The 25,078-nt window shown below is 40.8% G+C and overlaps 1 protein-coding gene and 1 long non-coding RNA gene across 3 annotated transcripts in view; one reads left to right on the plus strand and one right to left on the minus strand.

Moving 5' to 3' along the window:
- LOC123373296 lies at positions 1-24,650 on the plus strand. 2 transcript variants are annotated; one of them, XR_006580648.1, is made up of 3 exons: positions 1-53; positions 2,321-2,464; positions 24,552-24,650. It is a non-coding gene; the product is annotated as an uncharacterized LOC123373296 (long non-coding RNA). The 2 variants fall into 2 exon arrangements; XR_006580649.1 differs by lacking the exon at positions 24,552-24,650 and adding an exon at positions 7,833-8,331.
- The window catches only part of EDIL3 (EGF like repeats and discoidin domains 3), a 427,756-nt gene that overhangs the window by 314,771 nt on the left and 87,907 nt on the right, over positions 1-25,078 (minus strand). The window contains exon 2 of the mRNA XM_045022223.1: positions 10,975-11,103. Within this exon, the coding sequence (XP_044878158.1) occupies positions 10,975-11,103 (129 nt within the window). The remainder of the gene's footprint in view (positions 1-10,974; positions 11,104-25,078) is intronic.

The raw sequence follows: 25,078 nt of genomic DNA on the forward strand, positions 1-25,078 counted from the left end.
TTTACACCAAGTAGGGGAGCAGGTGCCTTAAAGTCTGGCTTCGCCCCCAAAAGGTGAGGAAATGCATATTGTCTTAGAATGCGTTCAACACTGAATGACAAAAGAAGAGGCCAGGGCAATACCGGTATGGGCAAGTTTTACAGGATGCAAACAGGAACTCATCTCAACATTATCATCATTATTTTCAAAATTTGAAGCACTCAGAATGTGGTCATTTTGCTCCAGTGGAGTCCAAGTCTGCATCCCTTATTCATGTTGAATAGAACATACATGAGTTGTCCTACTGAATGATTCACATTAGTAAGTTCATAGATTCCAAGGCCAGAGGGGACCATTGTGATCATCTCATTTGACCTCCCATATAACTAGGGCCCTACCAAATTCATGGTCCATTTTGGTCAATTTCATAGTCATAGGATTTTAAAAATCATATATTTCATGATTTCAGCTATTTAAATCTCAAATTTCAGAGTATTGTAATTGTAGGGGTCCTGACCCAAAAAAAAGAGTTGTGGGGGACGGGGGGACTGCAAGGTTATTGGAGGCGGGGTGTTGCAGTACTGCTACCCTTACTTCTGCGCTGCTGCAGGCGGTGGTGCTGTCTTCAGAGCTGGGCAGCTGGAGAGCGGAGGCTTCTGGCTGGGAGCCCAGCTCTGAGGGTAGAGCTGCCGCCAGCAGCAGTGGAAAAGTAAAGATAGCATGGTATGGTATTGCCACCTTTACTCCTACACTGCTGCCTGCAGAGTTAGACCTTCAGTCAGAGCCGCCACTCTCTGGCCACCCATCTCTGGAGGCAGCAGCGCAAAAGTAAGAGTGGCATGGTATGGTATTGCTGCCGTTACTTCTGTGCTGCTTTTGGCAGGTTGCTGCCTTCAGAGCTGGGCACCCACCCAACAACCACCACTTTCCAGTCACCCAGCTCTGAAGGTAGCACAGAAGTAAGGGTGGCAATACCATGACACCCCTAAAATAACCTTACAACCCCTGTGAAATTCCCTTTTGGGTCAGGACCACCAATTTGAGAAACATTGTTTTCCCCTGTGAAATCTGTATAGTATAGGGTAAAAGCACAGAAAATACCAGATGTCATGGTCCATGATGAGTTTTTCATGACCGTGAATTTGGTAGGGCCCTATGTATAATGCAGGCCATAGAAGTTCTTCAAAATAATTCCTAGAGAAGATCTTTTAGAAAAACATCCCATTTTGATTTAGAAATGGTCAGTGATAAATAATCCACCATGACTCACAGTAAATTGTTTCAGTGGGTAATTACCCTCACTGTCAAAAATGTATGGCTTATTTACACCTTATTCCATCATTGCAAATGAGGGTTGCAGGTTCAAATACTTCATAAATAGGTTTCTTCTGCTCACCATACCAAAGCCCCAATTCTAAATAAATTAATATCTTTCTTCAATTGGTCCCTCAGCTATATATTGAAGCAGATGATGCTCTCCCATGAAGACTTTAGAATATTTGGCTTCTGAGAAAATTACCCATGAGTTACTGAAATGACTACAAAAGTTTATTCAGATAGTTTATTCAGAAACTCCAGCCTAACTTGTAGGGCTGACTTACCTGACATAGGCATGCCCAAGTTAAGACAAGACAACCCTGAACAAATAATTGCTGAAACAACTAACTACGGTGAATATGTTTCTAGAAAATAAGGGAGGCAGAAACTAACTAAACTAACAATTGTCAGTATGTTTATAATAATATAATATATGTCTATCTCATAGAACTGGAAGGGTCCCTGAAAGGTCATTGAGTCCAGCCCCCTGCCTTCACTAGCAGGACCAAGTACTGATTTTTGCCCCAGATCCCTAAGCAACCCCCTCAAGGATCGAACTTACCACACTGGGTTTAGCAGGCCAATGCTCAAACCACTGAACTATACCTATTCCATATAACAAGGTAGACAGAAACAACCTGAACTGATAAGTTTGCCTTATGCACTCTTCAAAGCAATTGGTCTTTACATGCAAGAAGTATAAATGTTAGTAACTAGGAAAGATGTATATAAACTGTGTAGGGTGACCAGATGTCCTGATTTTATAAGGACAGTCCCAATATTTGGGGCTGTGTCTTATATAGGTGCCTATTTACCCTCCATCCCCTGTCCCAATTTTTCACACTTGCTGTCTGGTCACCCTAGAACTGTGTGATGTGTGACATGAATTGGAATCGTGGTAACACTCTGTACCTAACCTCCTTGCGTCTTAGTCTGTCCAGCATGGACAAAGAGCTGTTACTTGCCTAATAAAGTAACCTGAGTGATGAGCTGGAGTTGAACTGAATTTTTTTTTTTATCCCAGAGAGCTGGACGAAGCGTTCTCCCCAAATTGGATAAGGTGTTCTGAATAAGCAGAAAATGCCTTGGAGGAAATCTCAGCATCACTGGTGCTGTGACTTGGATCTGTGTCTGGATTAGGTGACCCAGATCCACTTGTCTGGAACAGGTAATATAGGTTTTGTTATACGTAGCTTTACTGGTGATACTCACAACCTAACATTTAAGCAATGGCATTATTAGATGGGTTTAAATTGAGGAGATTTCTACTGCATTAGAGAAATGGGTTAAATCCAAGGAAGGCCCTTTGGATTCCCCAGGGAGGTCTTGGGGGGGAAACTGGTCCAAATAGAAAAGAAACTCCAATAGGTTTGGATAAAAAGTGAAGAACCAAAGAAACAAAAACAAACAGAAACAAACGTGTTGTTACAGGGATTAATTTTGGGACTAGGAACCCCGTGTAAGGAAACTAGAGAGCAAGGCTTTAAGTAAGTAAGGTGGAGAAGGAGAAATGTGAACTGAAAGAGAAAAAGAAAGAATTATATTAGGTGCGTGCTGAGCAATCCAATGAATCTTTAGAAATCTATAGAGCCAATACATAAGGCAGTAGACGTGTTGATGGAATGAGGAGTGACAAACCTAATATCCTTGGTGTGTAATTTTCCTGCATAGCCAGTGAAAAAGCCAGCAGGTGGGTCAAAATTAACAATAGAAGTGTAAACAACAAAAATCTATGGCTCCTATAGTATCAGGTTATTCTGAAATGATTGCAAACTCTCTCCTAAAATGAAGTGGTTTTCAATATTGGCGATTAGTAATGGCTTCTGGATGTTGCCCCTGTTCCCGGAATGTCAGTATAGAACAGTGTTCATGTGGGGAAAAGTGCAGTATGTGTGGACCATGTTACCCCCGGGGTACAAAGACTCTCCAGTATTTTTCACGGACAGATGATACCGAGACCTAAGGACCTTTCTGAGCCTGCAAGGCTCATTCGGAATGATGTATTGGTGCAGTCCCCCACTGAGAAGGAACACAGACAGGATCTCTCTGAGCCATTCCAGGGCTTGCAGCAGGCAAGGTTAAAGATTAACAGTGGAAAAGCACATTTGGTTCACAGAAAGGTTACATTCTTGAGGGCAACAACAGGTGAGGAAGGATGTAGTAGTGATCATCATAGAGATGAATTAATTTCCAAATTGCTAATCCCTCCTGATAAGCGAGCATTAGTAGCATTACAGCTACTTTTGGGGATCACCAGATTTGGTAGGGGATTCTCCCCATTTCATGTGGAAGCTGCTAGTCCTTTGTGTTAGTTCGTGAGGGCCCCCCACCATGATCGGCAGGAAGAACACACTGAAGTAATGGTAAAGCTGAAACAGCTTTTGGGGAGTGCTCCAGTGTTGGAAGATCCAAATGAAAGTAAACCGTTCTTTATGTACTCTGCAGTAACTCCAGTTGGCACAGGGGTGGTGGTTCATGCAGAAATATGGAAATCAGGATCAATTAGTATACTATATTGCAAAGTGTGGAACCTCAATACATTTGATGGGAGAAAATTGTGTTGACTGTGTACTGGGCAATCATTAAAAACAAATCTCGGTTGGAGAACAGAAGCTGTTCATTGCTAGTTACCTCCCTCAAGATACTGCTGGGGGGAAAAGTATCAGCTGGACAGAGTTAGCATTGGATTCTGGCATTGCAGGAAGAAAATGTGGAGGCAGTACGGCTAAAAGAACCAAAGGAATGTGTGGCAGGGATCCGCACCGAAAGAATGCCCCATGAACGAGAAGTTAGCTCAGCTAGCACTTGACAGCTAATCTTTAAAGAACTAAATGGTAACAAGGTTAGAGAGGAGGAGACTTGGTATACAGATGGCAGTAGCCATTATGTAAAGGGACAAAGGAAAGGAGGCTAGATAGCAGCGAAGCTGAGAGATGAAGTGACTGTAAATACTTTGCTGTATAACTGTGGGAATAAGTCGGCTCAGTATGCAGAACTAGCAGCTATTGTTAGAGTACTGATGGAAGAAAAAAGGGTCCTGCTCTAAGCTTACTGTTGTCTTGGTGTTGGCTTGGGTGTTCAGGGGAGCTGTGTTGATGCTGGCCTGGTGGGCTCAGAACACGTATTGTGCTATGGATGAAGGAGAAATCAAGTTAATCACTACATGGATGATGGGATGGATTGCACCTTCAGCAAGTTCACAGATGACAATAAGCTGGGAGGAGAGGTAGAAATGCTGGAGGGTAGGGATAGGGTCCAGAGTGACCAAGACAAATTGAAGGATTGGGCCAAAGAAATCTGATGAGGTTCAACAAGTACAAGTGCAGAGTCCTGCACTTAGGAAGGAAGAATTCCATGCACTGCTACAGCCTGGGGACCAGCTGGCTAAGCAGCAGTTCTGCAGGAAAGGACCTGGGGATTACAGCGAAAGAGAAGCTGGATATGAGTCAGCGGTGTGCCCTTGTTGCCAAGAAGGCCAATGGCATATTGGGCTGAATTAGTTGGAGCATTGCCAGCAGATCGAGAGAAGTGATTATTCCCCTGTATTCGGCTCTGGTGAGGCCACACCTGGAGTACTGCATTCAGTTTTGGTCCCCCCCCACTATAGAAGGAATGTGTACAAATTGGAGAGAGTCCAGTGGAATGCAACAAAAACGATTAGGGGGCTGGGGAACATGACTTACGAGGAGAGGCTGAGGGAACTGGGGTTATTTAGTCTGCAGAAGAGAAGAATGAGGGGAGATTTGATAGCAGCCGTCAACTACCTGAACGGGGGTTACAAAGAGGATGGAGCTAGGCTGTTTTCAGTAGTGGCAGATGACAGAACAAGAAGTAACGGTCTCAAGTTGCAGTGGGGAAGGTATAAGTTGGATATTAGGAAACACTATTTCACTCGGAGGGTGGTGAAGCACTGGAATGGGTTACCTAGGGAGGTGCTGGAATCTCCATCCTTGGAGGTTTTTAAGGCCCGGCTTGACAAAGCCCTGGCTGGGATGATTTAGTTGGTGATGGTCCTGCTTTGAGCAGCAGATAGGACTAGATGACCTCCTGAGGTCTCTTCCAATCCTAATATTCTATGACAAATGCTGGATAATATGACTAAACATTTTGAAAAAGAACAGATATGGTAAAAATCTGAGCACACAGAAGGAAAGAGCTGTTCATAAAAGGAAATGAGGAAGCAGATTTAGCAGCCAAAGACACAGTGGTAACCAGATCACCCTGTCTGTTGAACACTGGTTTAGAAGTCATTCCACTGGCAGCTGTCACCTGTGGCCAGCCGCAATCATTACAAGCTAAGCCAGAGCAACTGCAGAGCATCCTCAGAGTTAGGTCCACTATAAAAGCAAGTTCAAAGCCTGGGAATAAAGGTGGATGGCCAGGAGTTAGTACTAAAGAAGGGACTCGTGTGTGTAAAGTCAGAAGATGGTTTAGCATGGGTAGTACAAAGGGATATAAGGAAGGATCTCTTAGCATGAGTACATGGATCAACTATGGGTGGTCACCCTAAATATGAAGCTACCCAGGAAAGACTGGCAAAAACAGGATGGTAGCCCAGGAATAGGATTTGAATTTTAATTCCTATCTTCTTTGTGCTAGATATGATCCAGCAAATAGAAAATGCAGAGGGGCACTTATGGAACAGGCTCCGAGGGGACCCTGGAAACTAAAGGATCCAAACTGATTACATTGGGGAACTACCTCTAACCCACCAAGGGGACAAATATGTACTAGTTGTAGTGACTCATTCTCACATTGGGTGGAAACATTTCCAACTAAAAATATGTCTCCATTGACAACAGCTAAACACTTGGTGTATAATTTGTTTAGTTGGTGAGGGGTTCCCAAGGCAATTGATTCAGATAATGGTAGAGGGTTTATTGGATCAGTGGTTAACAAAGTATGAACATAAGAACGGCCATACTGGATCAGACCAGAGGTCCACTTAGCCCAGTATCTCATCCAATGCCAGGTGCCCCAGAGGGAATGAACAGAATAGGTAATCATCAAGTGATCCATCCCATCACCCATTCTCAGCTTCTGGCAAACAGAGGCTAGGGACACCAGCACAGTGGTAGGCATTGATCAGAAATTCCACATGGCTTATCATCCCAAAGTAGCAGTACAAGTGGAAAGAATGAATTGAACCATTAAAATTGAACTCATGAAAAGAGTAAATATAACAGGTAGTAATTGGGATTAGGCTGCATCAGAGCTAGAGAATGAAGATCCGTGGGGTTTTCCCCTTATGAGGTTTAATGGAGAGACCAATGATACTGTGGGAGAATATGATTAACTTTATACAAGGCCATATGGCTACAGTAGTTTTGTCAGAGTCCTGGGTATAGGACTTGCAGAAGCAGATTTTGCCATTGCAAAAAAGAGTGCAGAAGACCCAGGTGTGGTTTTATGCCAAAGGGGACCTGACCAGACATCACGTAGGCTCCAAGGTATGATGCAGGATCAGGCCACATACCACCCATTCCTGAAGGCAAAGTAGCACAACTCGTACTTTCTGCTGGATCAACTTGGTACCTTGGTGTGCTTATTGGAGTTGGGAAATAGAGGACAGAATTGAGTGAATAAGAGTCAGTTTTCAGCCTACTAAAGTAGGTAAAGAAAGAAGCAAGAAATGGTTACTTGCAGCATATTTGGTACTAAATTTGTAATGCACTTAATTTAGGGAATAGAAGAGATAAAGCAGGGGAAAAGATTTAAAATTTTAAACAGAACACTGATTTAGAAAAAGGAATTTATAATATTGGGGAAATTGCAATTTGCAAGACTAGAAGGTCCTGGCACTACATGAAATTAATAATAGGACTGTGTCAATCAGGACTGTTATTCCCAGATGAACAGGGAGTCCTAGAGAATTAGTGTATGTTAACAGTATGGGTACTATTGAGACTGGAACACATATACAACACTATCAGAGTGTTAAGTTGGCAACAAGGGATGGGGTAGAGAAAAACCATCAGTGTTGTCAAAGAACCTGGCATAGATGGTTCTGTGAATGCTCAATACAAGGGAAGACATCTACCTTGGAGGGAGGTTGGGCTCAACTAGTCACCAAAGAGGAAATGAATGAGGTGATACAGCTCAGTGCAACTGTGTGTGCAGTGGGATAGCCCCACTTACTGTTAGGATGTCGTCAAGTCAGGGGAACCTGGATGAGTTTTGCCTAAACCTCACCTCTCGGATTCAAACTGGGACCCAGGCCCTATGGCTCAATATAGGGATTGAGGATAATAAGGCAGTGGCAGTTTTGGACAACACTGAATGGGAATCATTAGTGACAAATATTTTTGTGCCCATACCTCCCTTGTCCATTAACATAAAGCAGTAATGAGAAGCAGAGCAACTGATGCCCATTGACTAACTGATAGCCAAGCAACAACAAATTGGAGACAGTACTGTACAGACTATGGAAACATCCAGATGGACCGTACCAGTAGAGGAGATCTTGCATGCCATGCTGCGTACTTTAAGTTTAGTCTTAATGAGAGTTCAAATAAAAACAACTATTTTGGTCATAGGAATATGTTGCTGGATAATACAATTGAAAAAGCAAGCACAAAGAGAAATACGATGCAACTGAAACAAATGCTAACGTAAGAGACAACAAAAAGGAGTGGAACGTGGGCTGACTGAGCTGACAAAACAGACCCAAGTTAAAACAAAAAGAACCCAAAAAAGTAACTGCTGAAACAACTAACTATAGTGGGTATGTTTATAGTACACAAAGTCGGCAGAAACAACCTGAACTGATAAGTTTACCATATGTAGTCTGCAAAGCAATTGGTTTTTTCATGCAAAAAGTATAGATGTATATAAACTGTGTAGTGTGTGACATGAATTAGAATTGTGGTATTACCCTGTACCTAAACCCCCTGCGTCTGGGCCTGGCTAGCGAGGACACACAGCTGTTACATGCCTAATAAAGTAACCAAAGTGATGAGCTGGAGCTTGAGGGGTTTTTGAATCCAAGAGAACTGGATGAAGTGTTCTCCCAGAACTGGACAAGGTGTTCTGAATAAGCAGAGTGGAAAAGGGGGGAAATCCCAACACAACTCAGCCAACATCATTATAACATATGAACAACAAAATAACAATTTGCCTTACTGCCTTCATGCACGCAGTGTAATTGTACAGGACAAAAAAAGTATTAAATGTCAACTGCACTAATGTATTGTAGTCTAGCTAGTGTATAAATGTTAATAACTACTTGAATTAAAAAAGGTTTTCTACCAATCACTATCTCTGGATTTCAAATTAAAAATTTAAGATTATTTCTGCATATGCAACATGATTATTCCATCTTCCCAAATGCTTTACTTGTTTGCACTTTATTTTACCTACTAAATGTGGACCTTATAGAACTGTTTAAAGTTCTCAGTAAAAAATAATAATTGTAAGTTATGCTTCACATTATTACAATATGCTTTCATCTCAGATTCACTCACAACTGGCTTCTTCCCAGTTCTGTACAACATAATTTTCTACACAATAAGTCCATAAATTTACTGCTAAAAACCTATGCAAAGGCTATTCTAGGGTTGCATAAGCTATTGCTAAATGAGCTAAATTCTGCCCAGGCCAGCACAGATGTATTAGTGAGGAAAGGGGAGGGTAAGTGCTCAGGGAGCCTCTTTCTACCCCTCGTTCACCTGTGCACCGAGCCAGAAAAAGGCTGTTACTTGTACTCCTCAAGTGCTACGGGACAGCCAACTATCATATCTGATGACATTTCATAGCCACAGGAAAGCACATAACACAGGAAAGCATGGCCAGGGGCCCACTCTGGATGCAGCAGTATTAGTACCTGGCAGGAGATGCTGTGTGGAGAGAGGACTGCTATATCTTTTCAAGGCAGTAGTAAATGTCACTGCATCAACAAGCAAAATGGAACAAAATAGGTTACAGGTGTTTTCTTTAGTGCCATAAAATCTGCAATCTCAATATGTTGATGAACAACCCTAAAATTGGATGATATTAGAACATTAATATTCAGCAATAGAATAATTAGTCTCATAAGCTTGTTAAGGAAATATAGGTATAGAACTTTACTCCTAGAGAATAACTAGAAACTAAATAACATTAAACTGACTTCAACAGTTACCTAATGCATCTAATAAATACACGACATTCAGGCTCAAACCAGGCAGCAGCAAAATTTCTTGGCAAGTTCCACCAAGAAGTGGTATCTTAAACATAGATCCACTGACCTGCAGCCCAAGTCCTGTTTGCCAAGGGGCCCAGGGCCAAATAGAATGTAAAGCCACAGAACCATGTGCAGGTCCTCACTACTAATGAAGAGTGGGTCCAAGAGAAATAGGTTGGGATTCGGGTGGCAGTGAGGTGCGGGCCCAGCCGCTGTGTTTGAATGTAGCATGTTACAGTGTTATGTGATACACATGTGATGTGTAACACCCTCATAATCCTACACTATAAGCAAACACAAATCAGTCATCAGTAGGAAGGCAAATCATGTGAAAGACCAAACATCAAGAGAACTGGGACCACCATAGAGTCACAGCCTAATAAAACAGCAGCAGGACTTCTGGTCCTCTAATATGAGGGGAGAAAAAACCATCCTCATCTCCACTATAAGTCAACATTGCTGATAATCACCTCTTCTATCCTTCCCTGGAATCTCCTACCTCTCTAATCCAACATTGATGACACATATACATACATTTGTGTACTGAGCTCTCTATTTCATAGATATCATTTCCACTCCTCCTGTTCTTTAATTCCCTTTCATTCATCTATTTGCATGTCCTATAGCACTGTTAAAGGGAGAAGAAAGGTACCCTAACTAACTGGTTGCATCTGATGATTCTATAGGATAGTCAGTTCCTTTCTATTTGTGATTCAGAGTAATTTATAAACTCTACCTCCACCAGCCCAGGTCCAAAACTTTTCCAATTCAGTCTGAGATAATGGAATTTGTAGCTATGTTCTCTACCCAACTCTACCATCTTCCTGTGTCCCCCTTCACCCCCACACAATCTTCTGATGGGACACTGAAGACTGATTCATTAGACTCACCATTGTATTTTCAGTCACTCAGATGCATCCATGCATTCAAATCATCACACCACTATACACTTCTAATTTGTTCTTGTATCATGGTTATTATTATACCCAAACCAACTGGTCTGTTACTGTGAAATGCAAACAAATGCTAAATAGGCCTTATTCTGATTTCTCAGATGCTGATTTTATATCCACATTACTCAGTTGTAGTCACTCTTGATTTACAAAAGCGTGAGTTCAGAATCAGGCCACATTGGCTTATCAAGCAATTGAGCTTTGGAGCCCTCATTAAAATAAATAAAATCACTGAAATTAGCAGCAGGGTATTTGAACGAATTGGATTGCAGTGACCTTTACAAGCTAGGTAAAATTTCTGGCAAACTGACACTCTCTCCAAAATAAAACACTGAACTTTGCTGAGTCGTTTTTCTTTTTGGATATAATTTAGAGATAATTAGGGAACAAAGAAACAATCAAAGAAAATATGAATTCAGATACCACAAACATTAGACACAAGGATAAGGCACCAATAATGAACAAGGCAATGACACAAAATGCAAAGGACACACCACTATTTGGATAATCATAGACTAATAGAATACTTAGACAGTTATTGCCATATTTTATGTTTGCACTTACCAACCTCCACAACACTAGAACAGTTGGGGTCTGTGAAGCCACTGGGACATTCACATGAAAAGAAGTCATCAGCCAACCCGGACAAACAGATGCCACCGTTTTCACAGGGGTTGGAATCACACACATCTCCTGTGAATTAAAGAAAAAGATTCTCAGTCTTTCATACAGGCCCCCCCAAACCCCTTACGTGATAATTTTAGTACAGCTAGATTATTGACAACCAAGAATAGACCAGCACAATGGCTCCAGATTCCTTTGAAAACCAAATACCTTCAGATCTACAATTCTACCATGGGCTCAATTTTACATTTATTTAAAGAGACTCACATTTGTCCCAAGATTTTCATTTTGTACATAAAAGCTTTTACCAATAATAAAGACAAATAGGTTTCCATTTTTTAAAAAAAGCATTTCATAAGAAACTGCCTTGATACAGTCAGACATTACCTTGCAGATGCAACACAAACCTTGAATCACTGAAAACAAAAATCTGATGATAATCAACGGAAGTGAAAGTAATTTGTGTGATTGAAAAGACTCTGCCCATTCCCACTTTCCCTTTGAAGCTACTGAGTGTACATCATCATTGCAGAATTAACTCAAGCTCTTCCTTTGGTGTTGATTTTACCTGGCTCCACTCCTTACACACAACTATCCCATGAAGTTTAGTGGTGCTTTCAATCCTGGCTAGCTGGTTTATCTGGGGATATAGGCTAAAACCAGGTCAAGGCTTTTCCACGAGCTGGCAACCTGCCCACTTTGTAGTGAGAATGTAGGCTAAACTACTCAAGTTCTGATAGTCCTCCATTGCCTTCCCACAATTCCCCCTTTATTCCCCAAAGGACAAACAAGTTGTCCCAAAATTCACTGGGAAAGAGTTGCAGTGTGGTTCATTTGACCACATTACAAAGAACCATGGGATATGCCTAGTGACAACAGTGTCACTAGGAATGGGTTTCCACTCCGGTCAGAGAGGGGTTAAAGTGCTCATCTGAGCACAATGAGCCCGAATCCAGTGCACCTGTGAGGCCTGTTAAACCTTGAGAGGAGTGACTCCTTAAAAGGAAGGATCTAAACCCAGTGCACAGTGGCAATCAGAGGGAAGCAGAGCTAGAGCTTCTTAGCCCCACAGAGCCAGGGCATGCTCACCAGGAAAGCTGAGGAAGGGCCTATACTGCCTGGACCCTTTTTTATTTTGTCTGTTTTTTTCTGGTGCCCAGCATGCTCAGCCTGTTCCTCTTGGACACATGGAGGATTAGGAACTTGTCTCTCCGTCACAGAGACTATTTAGTTTTTGCCTTCCAGAGAATTGTGGGGTAAGCTTGGACTGTTTTGTGAGCTGCAGGATTATTTTGTTGCCTTTTTTGTTTTGGACTGTTGTTATGGCCAGAGAGGAGATCCACTGCCCTAAGACTTGCAGATGGAAGGCCACACCCAACACTTCAAAACAGTGCTCCAGTGACATCTACATATAGAGAGGGATGTCTGAAATGAGAGAGGTGCCCCCCCATCATCCCAAGGAGGCACCCTAAAGAGACAACCTTTGGCAGACACACATGGATGGGCACAGCACTGGTGAGGCTATCGTAATTCGGGTATGAATTTATGCCCAGGCTAGGCAAACCCAAATACGAATTACTTGCGTTAACTTTGCAGTGAAGACATACCCTCAACTGGGTCTCCTGGCTGAAGAGTCTGTGCCTCTCTCTTCTGACCTCTCTTTGCATCAGATTGCTTTGTTTGTAGCATCTGAGGGAGTTAGTTCCATGTAGTGCAGATGAGACTAGAGAAGTGTCCAGAGCTGTGTGGACTGGACTATAAAAGTGTGTTCAATTTTAATAATCTAAAGCTATGTTAGTATCATAGGCAAGTAAAAGTATGTGTGCCATGGATTTATAACTTGGCAGAGTCACTGTGAAATGTTCTATCACTTTAAGACACTTCAGATTTATAATGTAAACTTGGAGCCTGCTACAAAGCCCATGGAAGTCAATGGGAGTCTTACCATTGATATTAGTGGACTTTGGATTGTGCACTTGATCTCCATTATATATAACCCCATGTCACCAAGGACAGGTGTATCTAGATTCCAGGAAAAAATGGTATCAGCTACTGGCATGTTTCAGGGCCCATTGTTACAGAAATACTCCCTCTGACCTCTCGCGTCTGACCCAAAGTCCCATGATGTCAATTTGTTGCTCAGATAGTAAACTGCATATTGAGTTGCTGATTTCTTATGCTCTTCCCCACTGTGCAAAACAGGTCCATGAGAATAAAAATGTATTTTGATTTTATGTTAATGTCTGGCCTTATAAACCACAGAAGCACAGTTCACTTAGTTTAGTAGCAGAACTCCAGAACTGAATTTCCTTGTATTTTATGTTTGAATGGGTCATGTTGTAATATTGCTAATTTGCACTTCAAACATTTTTTAGTTTCTATTCTTTCTATTCTATCCATGCTATGGAATTCTCTGTGTCAATCAAAACTTGTTACTCATGCATGTGAATTCACAAATCTGAAAGGAATGCTCAGTTGTTATACAAGCAACATTACACACACACACAATTACACCATTGTTCTCAGACAGGTGATCAATGAAGAATTTTACCATTCATATTTTAGTGTGATTAATAATATACTTCAAAACTATCAACAAGTACTTGTATAATAGTTTTGCTAATCTCAACTAAAGTAAAACAAATCTCTATGGGGATTCTTTTCTTTGTTTTTAAAGATTAAATAGAGTGACATTCTACAATTTAGAATGAGTTTTTTGTTTGTTTTGTTTTTTGGGTCGGTTGGATGCTTGCTTTTTTAATTAAAGAGATGTTTTTGCATCTAATTTTTGTTCAAAGAGTACCAAGGGAAACTTACTTGTCTGTATCAGTGGAGTGAAAGATTAGGCACAGTCATATGCACTGAAATAGATCTTGAAGCCCAGGAAGATCTTCCCAGAGGGGCCATTACAGACGAGTCAATGTCTGAACTGCCTACACATGCAAACTGGCAGATGAAAGACTAACATTCTCAAATGGGGCTACTCTAATAACACAAATATATGCAAGTGCAGTGTAGACCATGGAGCACCTGTTTGTTTGCTGACTCATTGGGGAGGCCTGTATGAAGGAGAACCTTGTTGCAGCAACAGAAAGAGCCATCACTTGTGCATGGTTCTGGGAAAACATCTAGTTTGTGATAAGGACACAAGAAGTAGTAGCGAGTACTAACCAATGTGGATTCTGTTATATATTATTAATCACATATGCATGGTTGCGGTGTTGATGGGGGAAATTCAAATACTTATCATTTTTTGACATATAAATTAGCCTTAAGATCAGTATCTAGTGGGAGAATTCCAAATTAAAAGAATAATCACATGTAAAAAATTCACTTTATAGTAGTTTAAAAGCTTTCCTTTATTGAATTCTGTATTTCTAATGCAAAAAACTCAAGTTGACTTTTGAGTATGCCAAGTTTTAAATTGGTCTCATGGAATAGGCCATTTTAGATTTGACATGTGTATGTCTGCTCCCTGGTAACTCTATATCCTGCCAATTGTACATCGATGAGAGGGGTAATTGGCTCAAAGAGAAAGCCGATGATATGCCCTTCCATTTTTTAAAGCATCTGTTTTAAATTCCTCCTGAGGTTGTCTGTTTATTTGGGGAGCAAAGAATGCTAGATCTTGACCGCATGGGGCTCATTTAGGCATTTCTGCAGTGAAGATAGGGTGGTATGGGCCCAATTAATACCACCATGGGAAGAGGATGCTCTGAGAAGTGTATTCCCTCCAATGCTATTAATTAATTTGGAGGAGAAACACTGATTGAACAGTGTGGAAGTTCTCAGTAACATTAAAAGGGACCTTTTGGATTTAAATAAGATATTTCCTGTTTTTTGTGCTGTTCTGATCTTTAACAACACAAGCCAATGAACCAGAAAGTCTTCATGGGATTAAAGGGAGCAAGCACTTAGGGCCGAATTCTGCTCCCATTAAGTTAAAGGGAGTTTTGACTTAATGTCTTCAATGGGAGCAGGATGCATGCCTAGATTTTCCATTTTTAGCCATTACTTGACATCTTACACTATGAACAGACTGTGTATAATTATCCAAAGGATTGCATGTGATGTCTACTGTATGATTATCATAATCATTTCAAAATGTACCTACATATAATATTTAAAGAGTTATGTAGCTATACATGAAATTATGTTCTCAAAGCCTGGGAGTTAAGGTAGGTAAACAGATGACCTGTTTAAGACCTGTTCCTTCCAGGAAGAGGGTAATAGACATTTATCTCATTAGATGGGTGTTGTGTATTGTCTGCATTACAATATATGTGTCTATTTGCACACTGAACCAACATGCTAATCAGAAGATTGTGGAAATATAGAGAGTAGAGAGTAAATTTACAGGAAGAAATAAGACAGCAGGAGGGGATTCTCTGAGTAAAAAGTACGGATTGTTGGAATACATCTGGGGGACAGAGCTACCCCTCCCTGCATCTTTCCACTGAGGAGGCAAGAGGACAGCGTGACTTGTCTCATGTACAGAAGACAACAGCCAAGCCTGGCTGTAATACGCAGGAAGGATTTTGGCTGAGCTTTTGCTCTAAAAGACATGATAGTGACTAGTTAAGTAAGTCTAGGTTCTAGAACATGTGTTGTGTTTTTATATTATATGTAACCATTTTGTTTCCAATCCTTCTACTTTCTTTCTCTAAAAGCTCTACTCTTTGTAAGAAACTTTTGCTAGTTTTCACTATAAATATAACTAAGTTCTGTGGGTTAAGTAGAGCTGTGAGCTCAAGAGAAACTGGTAAGCTGGGTGGACTGTTCCTTTGGGTACAGTGAATCTGTGAACTGCAAATGTCCAGTAGAACAGGGGCAGTACACTCAGAGGGGAGTGTGCTGAACACTCTTAATGGTTGCTTGCTAGGATCATCTGGATATATCTCACCAAATCAGTTCCTTGTCATTGCAGTGGCCTTGGGCATTGATACCCAAATCCCCCCATTTTCTGCCTGAGAGCTGTAATTTTTTAGTTTAATTTGACTAGGTTATTTGATTCAGTGCTGGGGTAACTGGTGGGATTTAGTGGCCTATGATGTGCAGGAGGTCAGATCACAAGATCTGGTGGTCCCTTCTGGCCTTAAACTCCATGACTATGACTCTTCAAGAGCAGGAGAGCTGGAATGCCAATGAGCACTGCCTGGGAGTTCTCAAAGAATTTTGGAGAATCAGCCAACATTCCTCCTTTGGGTCCTGGTTGCTAGACATCTGGTTCTAATATATCTTTATGGGTAAAACTTAGCCCTTAGTTATTTGTTCCCTGGTGAAATTACACAGTCACATACCTTTGGCTCTGTTATTCATTATTGTTTTAGTGACACGTTAGCCTGCTGGAGCCTAAACAATTTGGATAAATCTGTCATGTTTTATTGTTGCTGTAAATTTGTAAGTGGTGGGCTATAAACCCAGTCTCAGTTATTAGTAAGAATCTGTGGGGCAGCTGCAGCAATGCAAACTCTAATAACACAACCCAAAACAGAGTCCCATCAGAAGCCTTGCTATACTGACTAACTCGTACAAAACAGCAGAGGACTAAAGAGGGAGAATGTATTATAGCAACTTTGAACTGCAATGATTAAAACTGGAACTTGGCATGACATCCTACGCAATGTAGTGGGAAATGAGAAAACTCAGACACAAGTGATCAATAACTCTACTTAAGACTAGAAATAAAGTTCATGCAAATTTGCATACTCAAATTAGTGAATCTTGCTTAAAATGTTAGCCCCCATATAATTTACTGCCTGTGAAATTGTGCAGAATAAAATAAATGTCACTTTTGAATCAACAATATGCCTCAATTTACATTTGTGGCACTTCAGAGGTCATTTATGTTGAAATAGTGAAATCTAATTTGTTATACATTTTGATACATAGACTTTGATTTAAAAGGCTCTGTTCTCTCAATAAGAGAGGCTTACTTGGTTTACAGCTTGTTCTGACATATATGGTAACAAATCCCATCATCAGTTAAGTACTGTCTGGTTTGCATATTATATAACTTTTAATACAGCCCTACAGTTTTAGGATATAATTCTGCAGTCAGGATGAGAAGGAGAGAGAAAGAACTGTAATCATAAGGCAAATTCTCCCAGTATTAGGCAATATCGCATCTTCAGCTAAATGCACATCTATTTGTGCAACCACAATGACTTCTAATACATTTTTAATAAACAGCATAAAAATTGGTTTGCTGTTAACAAAATACAAATGAAACAATATTTTATGCTTGTTGTAACTTGCAACCAGAAATGCCTCTTAAAAATAAAAAAGGTGTGCTATGCTCATTTCCAAAGAAATGATCTCAGGTGCCTTTTAACCCCTTCATGCCCTTTGACATATTCTGATTCAACCATCATCTTTCAGTGAAATGTATGTTAAATACAGAAGTGCCACAATAGGGGTAATGTACGTGCTATAGCAGTGCTATTATAATAATCACAAGAGGTCAACTCCGGATGCTCTTACTCTGTTCTAACTCAAGACATAATTACAAAGACTTTAGGAACTTATCATATCAAGATTTTAGGATTCCATGCAAAGATGTGAGAAAAAAGTTAATGGCAGAACATTTGCTTGAAAGAAGAAACACACAGGTACAAAGTTGCCAGAGTTCATTAAACAACCTTGCTTTTTGCTTCTTTTTTGAGTCTGAGCTTTCTGGAAGGGAAAGGTCTGCTTGCAAATTTTCTATCATTTCTTTACAAGAGCATGAAATGGTGCAAGGTATGTAATCATTCTAAATATATTTGTCCTGTAGCCAGCTTCACTTGGTGAGCCCTTTTATATTTTCCTCACTTGGTTCCAGCCAGACTGGCAGCAAAGATTTTTAAACAAACAGAACTCAAAACATCACCTTCATAACAAAATTTTTTTTCCATAGATATGTCTGATGAGGTGCAGTCTTCCAATTTCCCTCCACCACTGGAGGCTGTTCTGTTCACAGCTTATACGCAGAGAAGTTAGATAAAAACAAATACCCATGTTGGAAGATTTTAATGTAACACTACTTTATTTATTAGAAGTAACCAGAGAGAGAGAAAACAGCCTGCTCCCTAATGCAGCAAGGCATAACTCACCCCACCTTGTTTCCAGGCTGACTGTTGCTTCCAGATGTTTCACTATGGAGCTTCTTTGCCTGTAAGCAGGACCAGAAACCCCCCACCCACTCTTAAAGTGATAAAATTCAATTCCGGCACAGTCCTCAAAACACCACAGAAGACAGGACAACCCATTTCAATCCATTCCCCTGATTCTAGGAGAGGTCAGCAGGCAAACAGTCCTTTTCCTGCTAGTGCCGCCCCCCATTACAAGAGAAGAGACAGAGAGATGATGATCTCTTTCCCAGAACTTGTTCTGGTTGGCTGGGAGAGGTTCAATCTTGTCCACTGTCTAGTCTCCTGGTCCCAGGCCCTTAAAGAAACAATAGGCTAGGTATTCCCCAAATATTAATTATTATGATAGGACCACTTCCCCTCTCTCTCTCTCTCTCTCTCTCTCTCAATATCTTCATCTGCCATTCCTTAAGGTCCTTGTCTGCTCCAGAACTCCTGGAATGGCGTAGACTGGCCTCCCAGACTTACCCCTCTGGTTTTAAAAGGCATGCTCTTCTACATGTCCATTATGCACACATGAAGGGGAGGGCTGAAGATAGAAATCTATTGCAGAGAACTATTGCCTTGGTACTAGGGAGGAAATTATGACCCTGAGTGTCTCTGAATCAATGGGGCAAAACTGGGCACTTCTACAGTATCACCAACCCTAAGTGTTCAAAAATCAGTCATACACGCAAAATCATGAGATTGGCTTAAATATTGTTATTTTAAAAAATAAATATTTGGGTTTTTTAATTTGTTTGTATGGTTTTGAACATTTAGGGTGCACTTGAGTAACATTTTTCATTCTTTTCTCTGCAACAACTAAAGATAGAAACTTAATTTTTCATTTAAAAAAAAAAAAAAATGAAATGTTCACTTCATATGATTCCAGGAGCTGGTACTTTAATAAAAACATCAAATATCGCAAGACATGATAAAATTGCAAAAGTTGGGGACATTGCCTCTACCATTCAAATAATGAAAACTGTATAAGACAAGAGGCCTCCAGGGACACAGGAAAAAGCATGTTGGGAAGAGGGCCTAGGTACATCTTTAAGAAGTTGTGGCCTGTGACCCACCTCAGTGATTCTCTACCAACATCAAGGAGGAAGGGATAGGCATGACATCTATGCCATGTTCACTGAACACATCGAGTTATATAACATGCGTTTCTTATATAGGTGCATTGGGACAGTAAAGGGTCGGCTTGCATATTCTCTTTCCTTGGGACACCTGCAAAGAGACAGCTATAAACTGATCCTTTGTATTTAACTTGATGAAATGCTTTCTAGTTGAGAGTATCACTCCTGCTTCTTTTTCCACCCTGGAAACATTCGATTCTGAACAAATCTACAGTGCAAGACTTTGGGAAACTTTACATTTTATACAACGTGCCTTTGATCCCACAGATCATTGTAGAATCCTTCTTTACAGAATAGTGCAGTTCCTTGGTTGACAACAAAGGACAACCTGAAAGACGGAATTCAATTGCTGTATATAAATAATGCAACACATCATGATGGTAACAGTTAGTCCATCAATTCCTGTCAAGAATACAAACTTACCGTGACTTTATGAAAACAATCTTGTGATATGAAGGCTAGCTATACTGGATACACTGTGCAAACGAAAAATAACCATCCAGTAGTTTTCCTTATGTATTGTATTATTTTGTAAACCAATCCATAATTACTAAGTTGCAAAATTACAAATATCAGACAGCTACAGCCATAACTTATGACTTTGGGGTTGTACTTGACTGAGCTTATTAATTTTACTGAAAGAGTTCAACACAGTTTATCCTGCATCAGCAGGACCCTCAGACACACAACACCTGATCTATTAGCAGGCATTCCTATTCTGGATCTGGGAATGGAGAGATTATGTTTTTACTATTTATTTAAGCGTGATAATTTTATAAACACGGTATTTTGTCTGATTGTGTTACAATGCCAAGAATCATCATAGCCAGTGCTACTGGCAGAAGTGCAGCTAGGAGTACCATTTCCTAGAGATAACTAGGTGGTGATAGACCACAAAGAGAGACAAGAAAAATCAAGACTCTCAAGCCTCCAAAAATAGGTGAAAAGAAGTGATAAAAGGAGATGAATAACAGACTTCCTATGGGTGCTCTTACACACACACACACACACACACACTTTTATGTTATGAGAACAGGAGGACACCAAATGAAATTTAAAAGGTAGCAAAGTTAAATTGAAAGCACCAGATATTTTAATAGCTAGAAGTTGTACACAAGCTCTGCTATCTAGGATCAACTATATTGGATAATTTATCTTTGGATAACTAAACTAATTCTCTCATAGGAAAGGCAGTCACCACATTTGGCCACCTTACCAACAGCATGTAGGAGAACAAGAAACTGACATTGAGTACCAAGATACGGTTCTCCCAGATGGGCTTTTTGAACACACTGCTGTTTGGTGACAAGACCAGGATTACCTATAGGCATGAGAGAAGTCTAGACACCTTCCACAAGTGCAGTTTTCACCATATTCTAAATATCAAGTAGGAATACAACATTCCTGACACTGAAATATTCGAGAAAGCAAAATTACTGAATCTAATCACTATTATCAAAACACCGATACTCCATTGGCTTGGTCATCAGCACCAGGTGGATGATGGACACATTCCAAAGGGTTTCCTGTACAGAGAACTTGCAAATGCTCCAAGGCCACTGGACTGACCTAGGCTCAGATTCAAGAATGCTTATAAGAGGGACATGAAAACTTTCAACACTAACACCACAAGCGGGGAAGATGCAGTTAGCCAGGGGTGGCTCCAGGCACCAGCATGCCAAGCACGTGCTTGGGGCGGCAAGCCACGGGGGGCACTCTGCCGGTTGCTGTGAGGGCGGCAGGCAGGTTGCCTTCGGCGGCATGCCTGCGGAGGGTCCGCTGGTCCCACGGCTTCAGCAGACCTCCCGCAGGCGTGCCGATGAATCCGCGGGACCGGGAACATCCTGCAGGCAAGCCGCCGAAGGCAGCCTGCCTGCTGTGCTTGGGGCGGCAAAATACCTATAGCCACCCCTGCGGCTAGAAACAGGCTACATTGGAGGGATGCACTGCACTAGTGCATCAAAAAGGTTGAAGAGAGGGGGTTGAGAGAGAGAAAAGGGAAGCGCGCTGAAAGGAAAGCACAGCAAGCCTCTCTGGGCCTGCGCTTTATGCCTGCACTATCTGTTTCAAGGACTGTCACTTGAGAATTTGATTTTTTAGTCACTCACCATGCTGCAGCATGACACAGTAAATGAACCATTTTGGCACTTACATCATTGTCTTTCAAGATGGACAGTTGCCATTCAAAAAGGGGAAAAAAATGTTTTTTTAAAACAGTGTATTTCATTGTCCAGTGGAATTAATTGTCACAAGATGTTACTGAAGAAAATGCTTAGTAGTATCCCAATTCAAGTGACACCATCATAGGACCTAATCACATCAGCCACGCCATCAGGGGCTCGTTGACCTGCCATCTACCAATGTGATATATGCCATCATGTGCCAGCACCAGGCCCTTTGCCATATACATTGGCCAAACTGGACAGTCTCTACGCAAAAGAATAAATGGACACAAATCTGACATCAGGAATCATAACATTAAAAAACCAATGGGAGAACACTTCAACCTCTCTAACCACTCAGTGACAGACTCGAAGGTGGCAATTTTACAACAAAAAAACAGACTCCAAAGAGAGACTGCTGAACTTGAATTAATATGCAAATTAGATACAATTAACTTAGATTTGAACAGAGACTGGGAATGGTTGGGCCATTACACTAATTGAATCTATTTCCCCATGTTAAGTATCCTCACATCTTCTATGGGTCATCTCGATTATCACTTAACTTTACTCCTGCTGATGATAGCTCATCTCAATTGATTGGCCTCTTACAGTTGGTATGGCTACTTCCACCTTTTCATGTTCTCTGTATGTATAAATATCTTCTTGCTGTATGTTCCAGTCTATGCATCCGATGAAGTGGGCTGTAGCCCACGAAAGCTTATGCTCAAATAAATGTGTTAGTCTCTAAGGTGCCACAAGTACTACTGTTCTTTTTGCGTATACAGACTAACACGGCTGCTGCTCTGAAAAAGGATTAGATATTTATGCGAACAACAAGAACATAATTGACAGTCACATTTACTTGCATAATCATTTTTAAGGCTATCAGTGCTAATGCTATAGGATGTGTGCTAAGTACTAACTGGCTGTTTAGGAAGAAATATCCCCTATTGACAACGTTCTTTGGATGGCCACTATATAACAAAGAACCTGATCCCTCAGTCATTTCTCAGAAAAAATCCATTGAAGTCAATGGGAACTTTGCGTAAAATATGCAGGGTGGGGCCTATTTCTGAAATATAGAGCTACAAAAGATTTCAAAAGAAGACTGAGAAAGTACACTAGCAGTTTGACATTAAAATCAACTGTTTTCAATGTACTTTAATAGTTTTCTGAAGACACAGAATCATTTGTTAACTGTCAACGTTCAAATCTATTTATCCACAGTTGAATCAGAACTATAAATCATGTTGAAGACGCACCTCTGTAGACATGCAAACTGATAAACACCAGAACAAATGAGCTCTGTAATTCTTTTAGCAAACATGGAAACAGTTGTCCAGACTTAATGGCTAGATGGCTCTGATTTGTTTTCCTAATGTAAAAGCATTCCTGAAGAGAGAGATGAACAATTAACACAGATCTTGCAGTATTTGAAGGAGAAGGTAACTTAAACTACTGATGCCTAGAAATTTTACCCACCTCTTTCACCTGTTACACCTAATTGCTGATTGTCATAAGCAATGAAGCTAGAGGGCTAATAAAACAAGTCCAAATGATTAAAATATATATTTTAGTGGCCCTATTATCTGCATGTTTCACATATTAAAAGGATGAGAGTCCATATAAGAATCTAGATAGCAGGTTTGACAATTCTCATGATTTTATCCAAAGTGTCAGGACATCAGACATTTTTCTGAAAGCCTCAGGTGATGGAATCAAGAGCTTGCATGCAAATCTCAGCTTTTGTATAAAAACAAAATAGTTTCTAGACCTCGTGGTTGTGGGGAAAAGCTATAAAATGTACAATGAGTGAGCTATAAAAGCTCAGAAATCAGAAGGCTAATCAAATGAACATAAACTTTATTATCTTTAAAAAATATATTATTATTTTGGGGGTCTGACATGATTTTTCAATATCTGAGTTTGGCAATATTAAGATTATACTAGAGGACCTAGGTTATACTGTAAATATTAGGGCTCAATTCAGCAGATTGGGTCTGAGTGCTGTGACAAAGTTCCTCCTCTACCTTGGTGGGTCCTGCGCTTATTGGCAGATCTGCACACCTTAGTGATCTTCTCCTCTGGTGGAACCCACAGTCAGGGTCAATTCCTCCTGTGTCTGATCAGGAGTTGGGAGGTTTGGGGGGAACCCGGGCCTGCCTTCTACTCTGGGTTCCAGCCCAGGGCCCTGTGGATTGCAGCTGTCTATAGTGCCTCCTGTAACAGCTGCATGACAGCTACAACTCCCTGGGCTACTTCCCCATGGCCTCCTGCAAACACCTTCTTTATCCTCACCACAGAACCTTCCTCCTGGTGTTTGATAACGCTTGTACTCCTTAGTCCTCCAGCACCACACCCTCTCACTCTCAGCAACTTGCACCTCTTGCTCCCAACTCCTCACACGCCCCCCCACAAACTGAAGTGAGCTCCTTTTTAAACCCAGGTGCCCTGATTAGCCTGCCTTGATTGGCTGCAGGTGATCTAATCAGCCTGTCTGCCTTAATTGGTTCTAGCAGGTTCCTGATTACTCTAGTGCAGCCCCTGCTCTGGTCACTCAGGGAACAGAAAACTACTCATCCAGTGACCAGTATATTTTCCCTTTACCAGACTCCTGTACCCCACTGGCCTGGGTATGTCACAATACATTGGTATATAGTCATCTCATCCATGAGAACCTAGGGAGATTGTGGTTGCAGCTGTGGGAAAGTTAGGCTTCCAAGGGAAAGAAATCATGAAAAATGTTCATTCTGTGACAGCAAGTTGTGAAGCTGCAAGACAGAGGATAGGAGAACTCAAGGCAGTGAACTTCTTATGCTCTCAAGTCTCAGGCTTTCCATTCTCATTACCCATTTGTCTCAAAGCCCACACAAGCAGGAATAAGGATAACTCTAGGACTGGAATAACAAACCCAAGGGAAGAGGTAGCTCTAGATTGTTAGATGTTGTCATAGTCCAAAGCCCAATGTAATGCAGTAGTAGTATGGCTACCCTATCAAGGTTAGGACAAGAGCTTTACAGTATTGCCTCTGGTGTATTAATTTATAACATGCTAAATCCCTTCCTACCTTTTAATCTTTTTTTCCTCTTTTTCTATAGGATCAGCTACTTTATTCATTTGAATGGAAAATAGCAGTAGGTCACCATACTTCAGCCTGCTGCACTGGACACTTTTCAAAATATCTCATATGTGACAACACAATAAGAAATAAAACCAGCTAAGAAGTAAACTCTTCTCCATGTCATGGGTTATAAGGAGTTCATGTCTATGCTAACTAGGTCTACAGAGGAAGAGATGACCTATTTCTGACACTTTAAATCTTTATTAGGGAAAAAAAGGTTCACATTTGGTCAAGAGAGAAAAGTGTTTTAAATTAGAGCTGGCTGAAATTTGGAATTTCCAGTTCACAGGAAATTTTAACATTTCAAAATCTGGTTCGAAACCAAAATTGTCACAATTTCCCCAAACTTCAAATTCTGGACATTTTTGTTTTGGAAACACTTAAAATTTGTCAAACCTGAAGCGCTTTTGTGAAATGTTTGGGGTTCCACAAATCAGCATTTTCCAACAAAACTCCGGAAGATTCCCAACCAGCTCTCTTTTAAGTGATTCCAGACTTGTATAT

The sequence above is a fragment of the Mauremys mutica genome, chromosome 6, assembly GCF_020497125.1.
Source record: "Mauremys mutica isolate MM-2020 ecotype Southern chromosome 6, ASM2049712v1, whole genome shotgun sequence".
Classification (NCBI taxonomy): Eukaryota; Metazoa; Chordata; order Testudines; family Geoemydidae; genus Mauremys; species Mauremys mutica.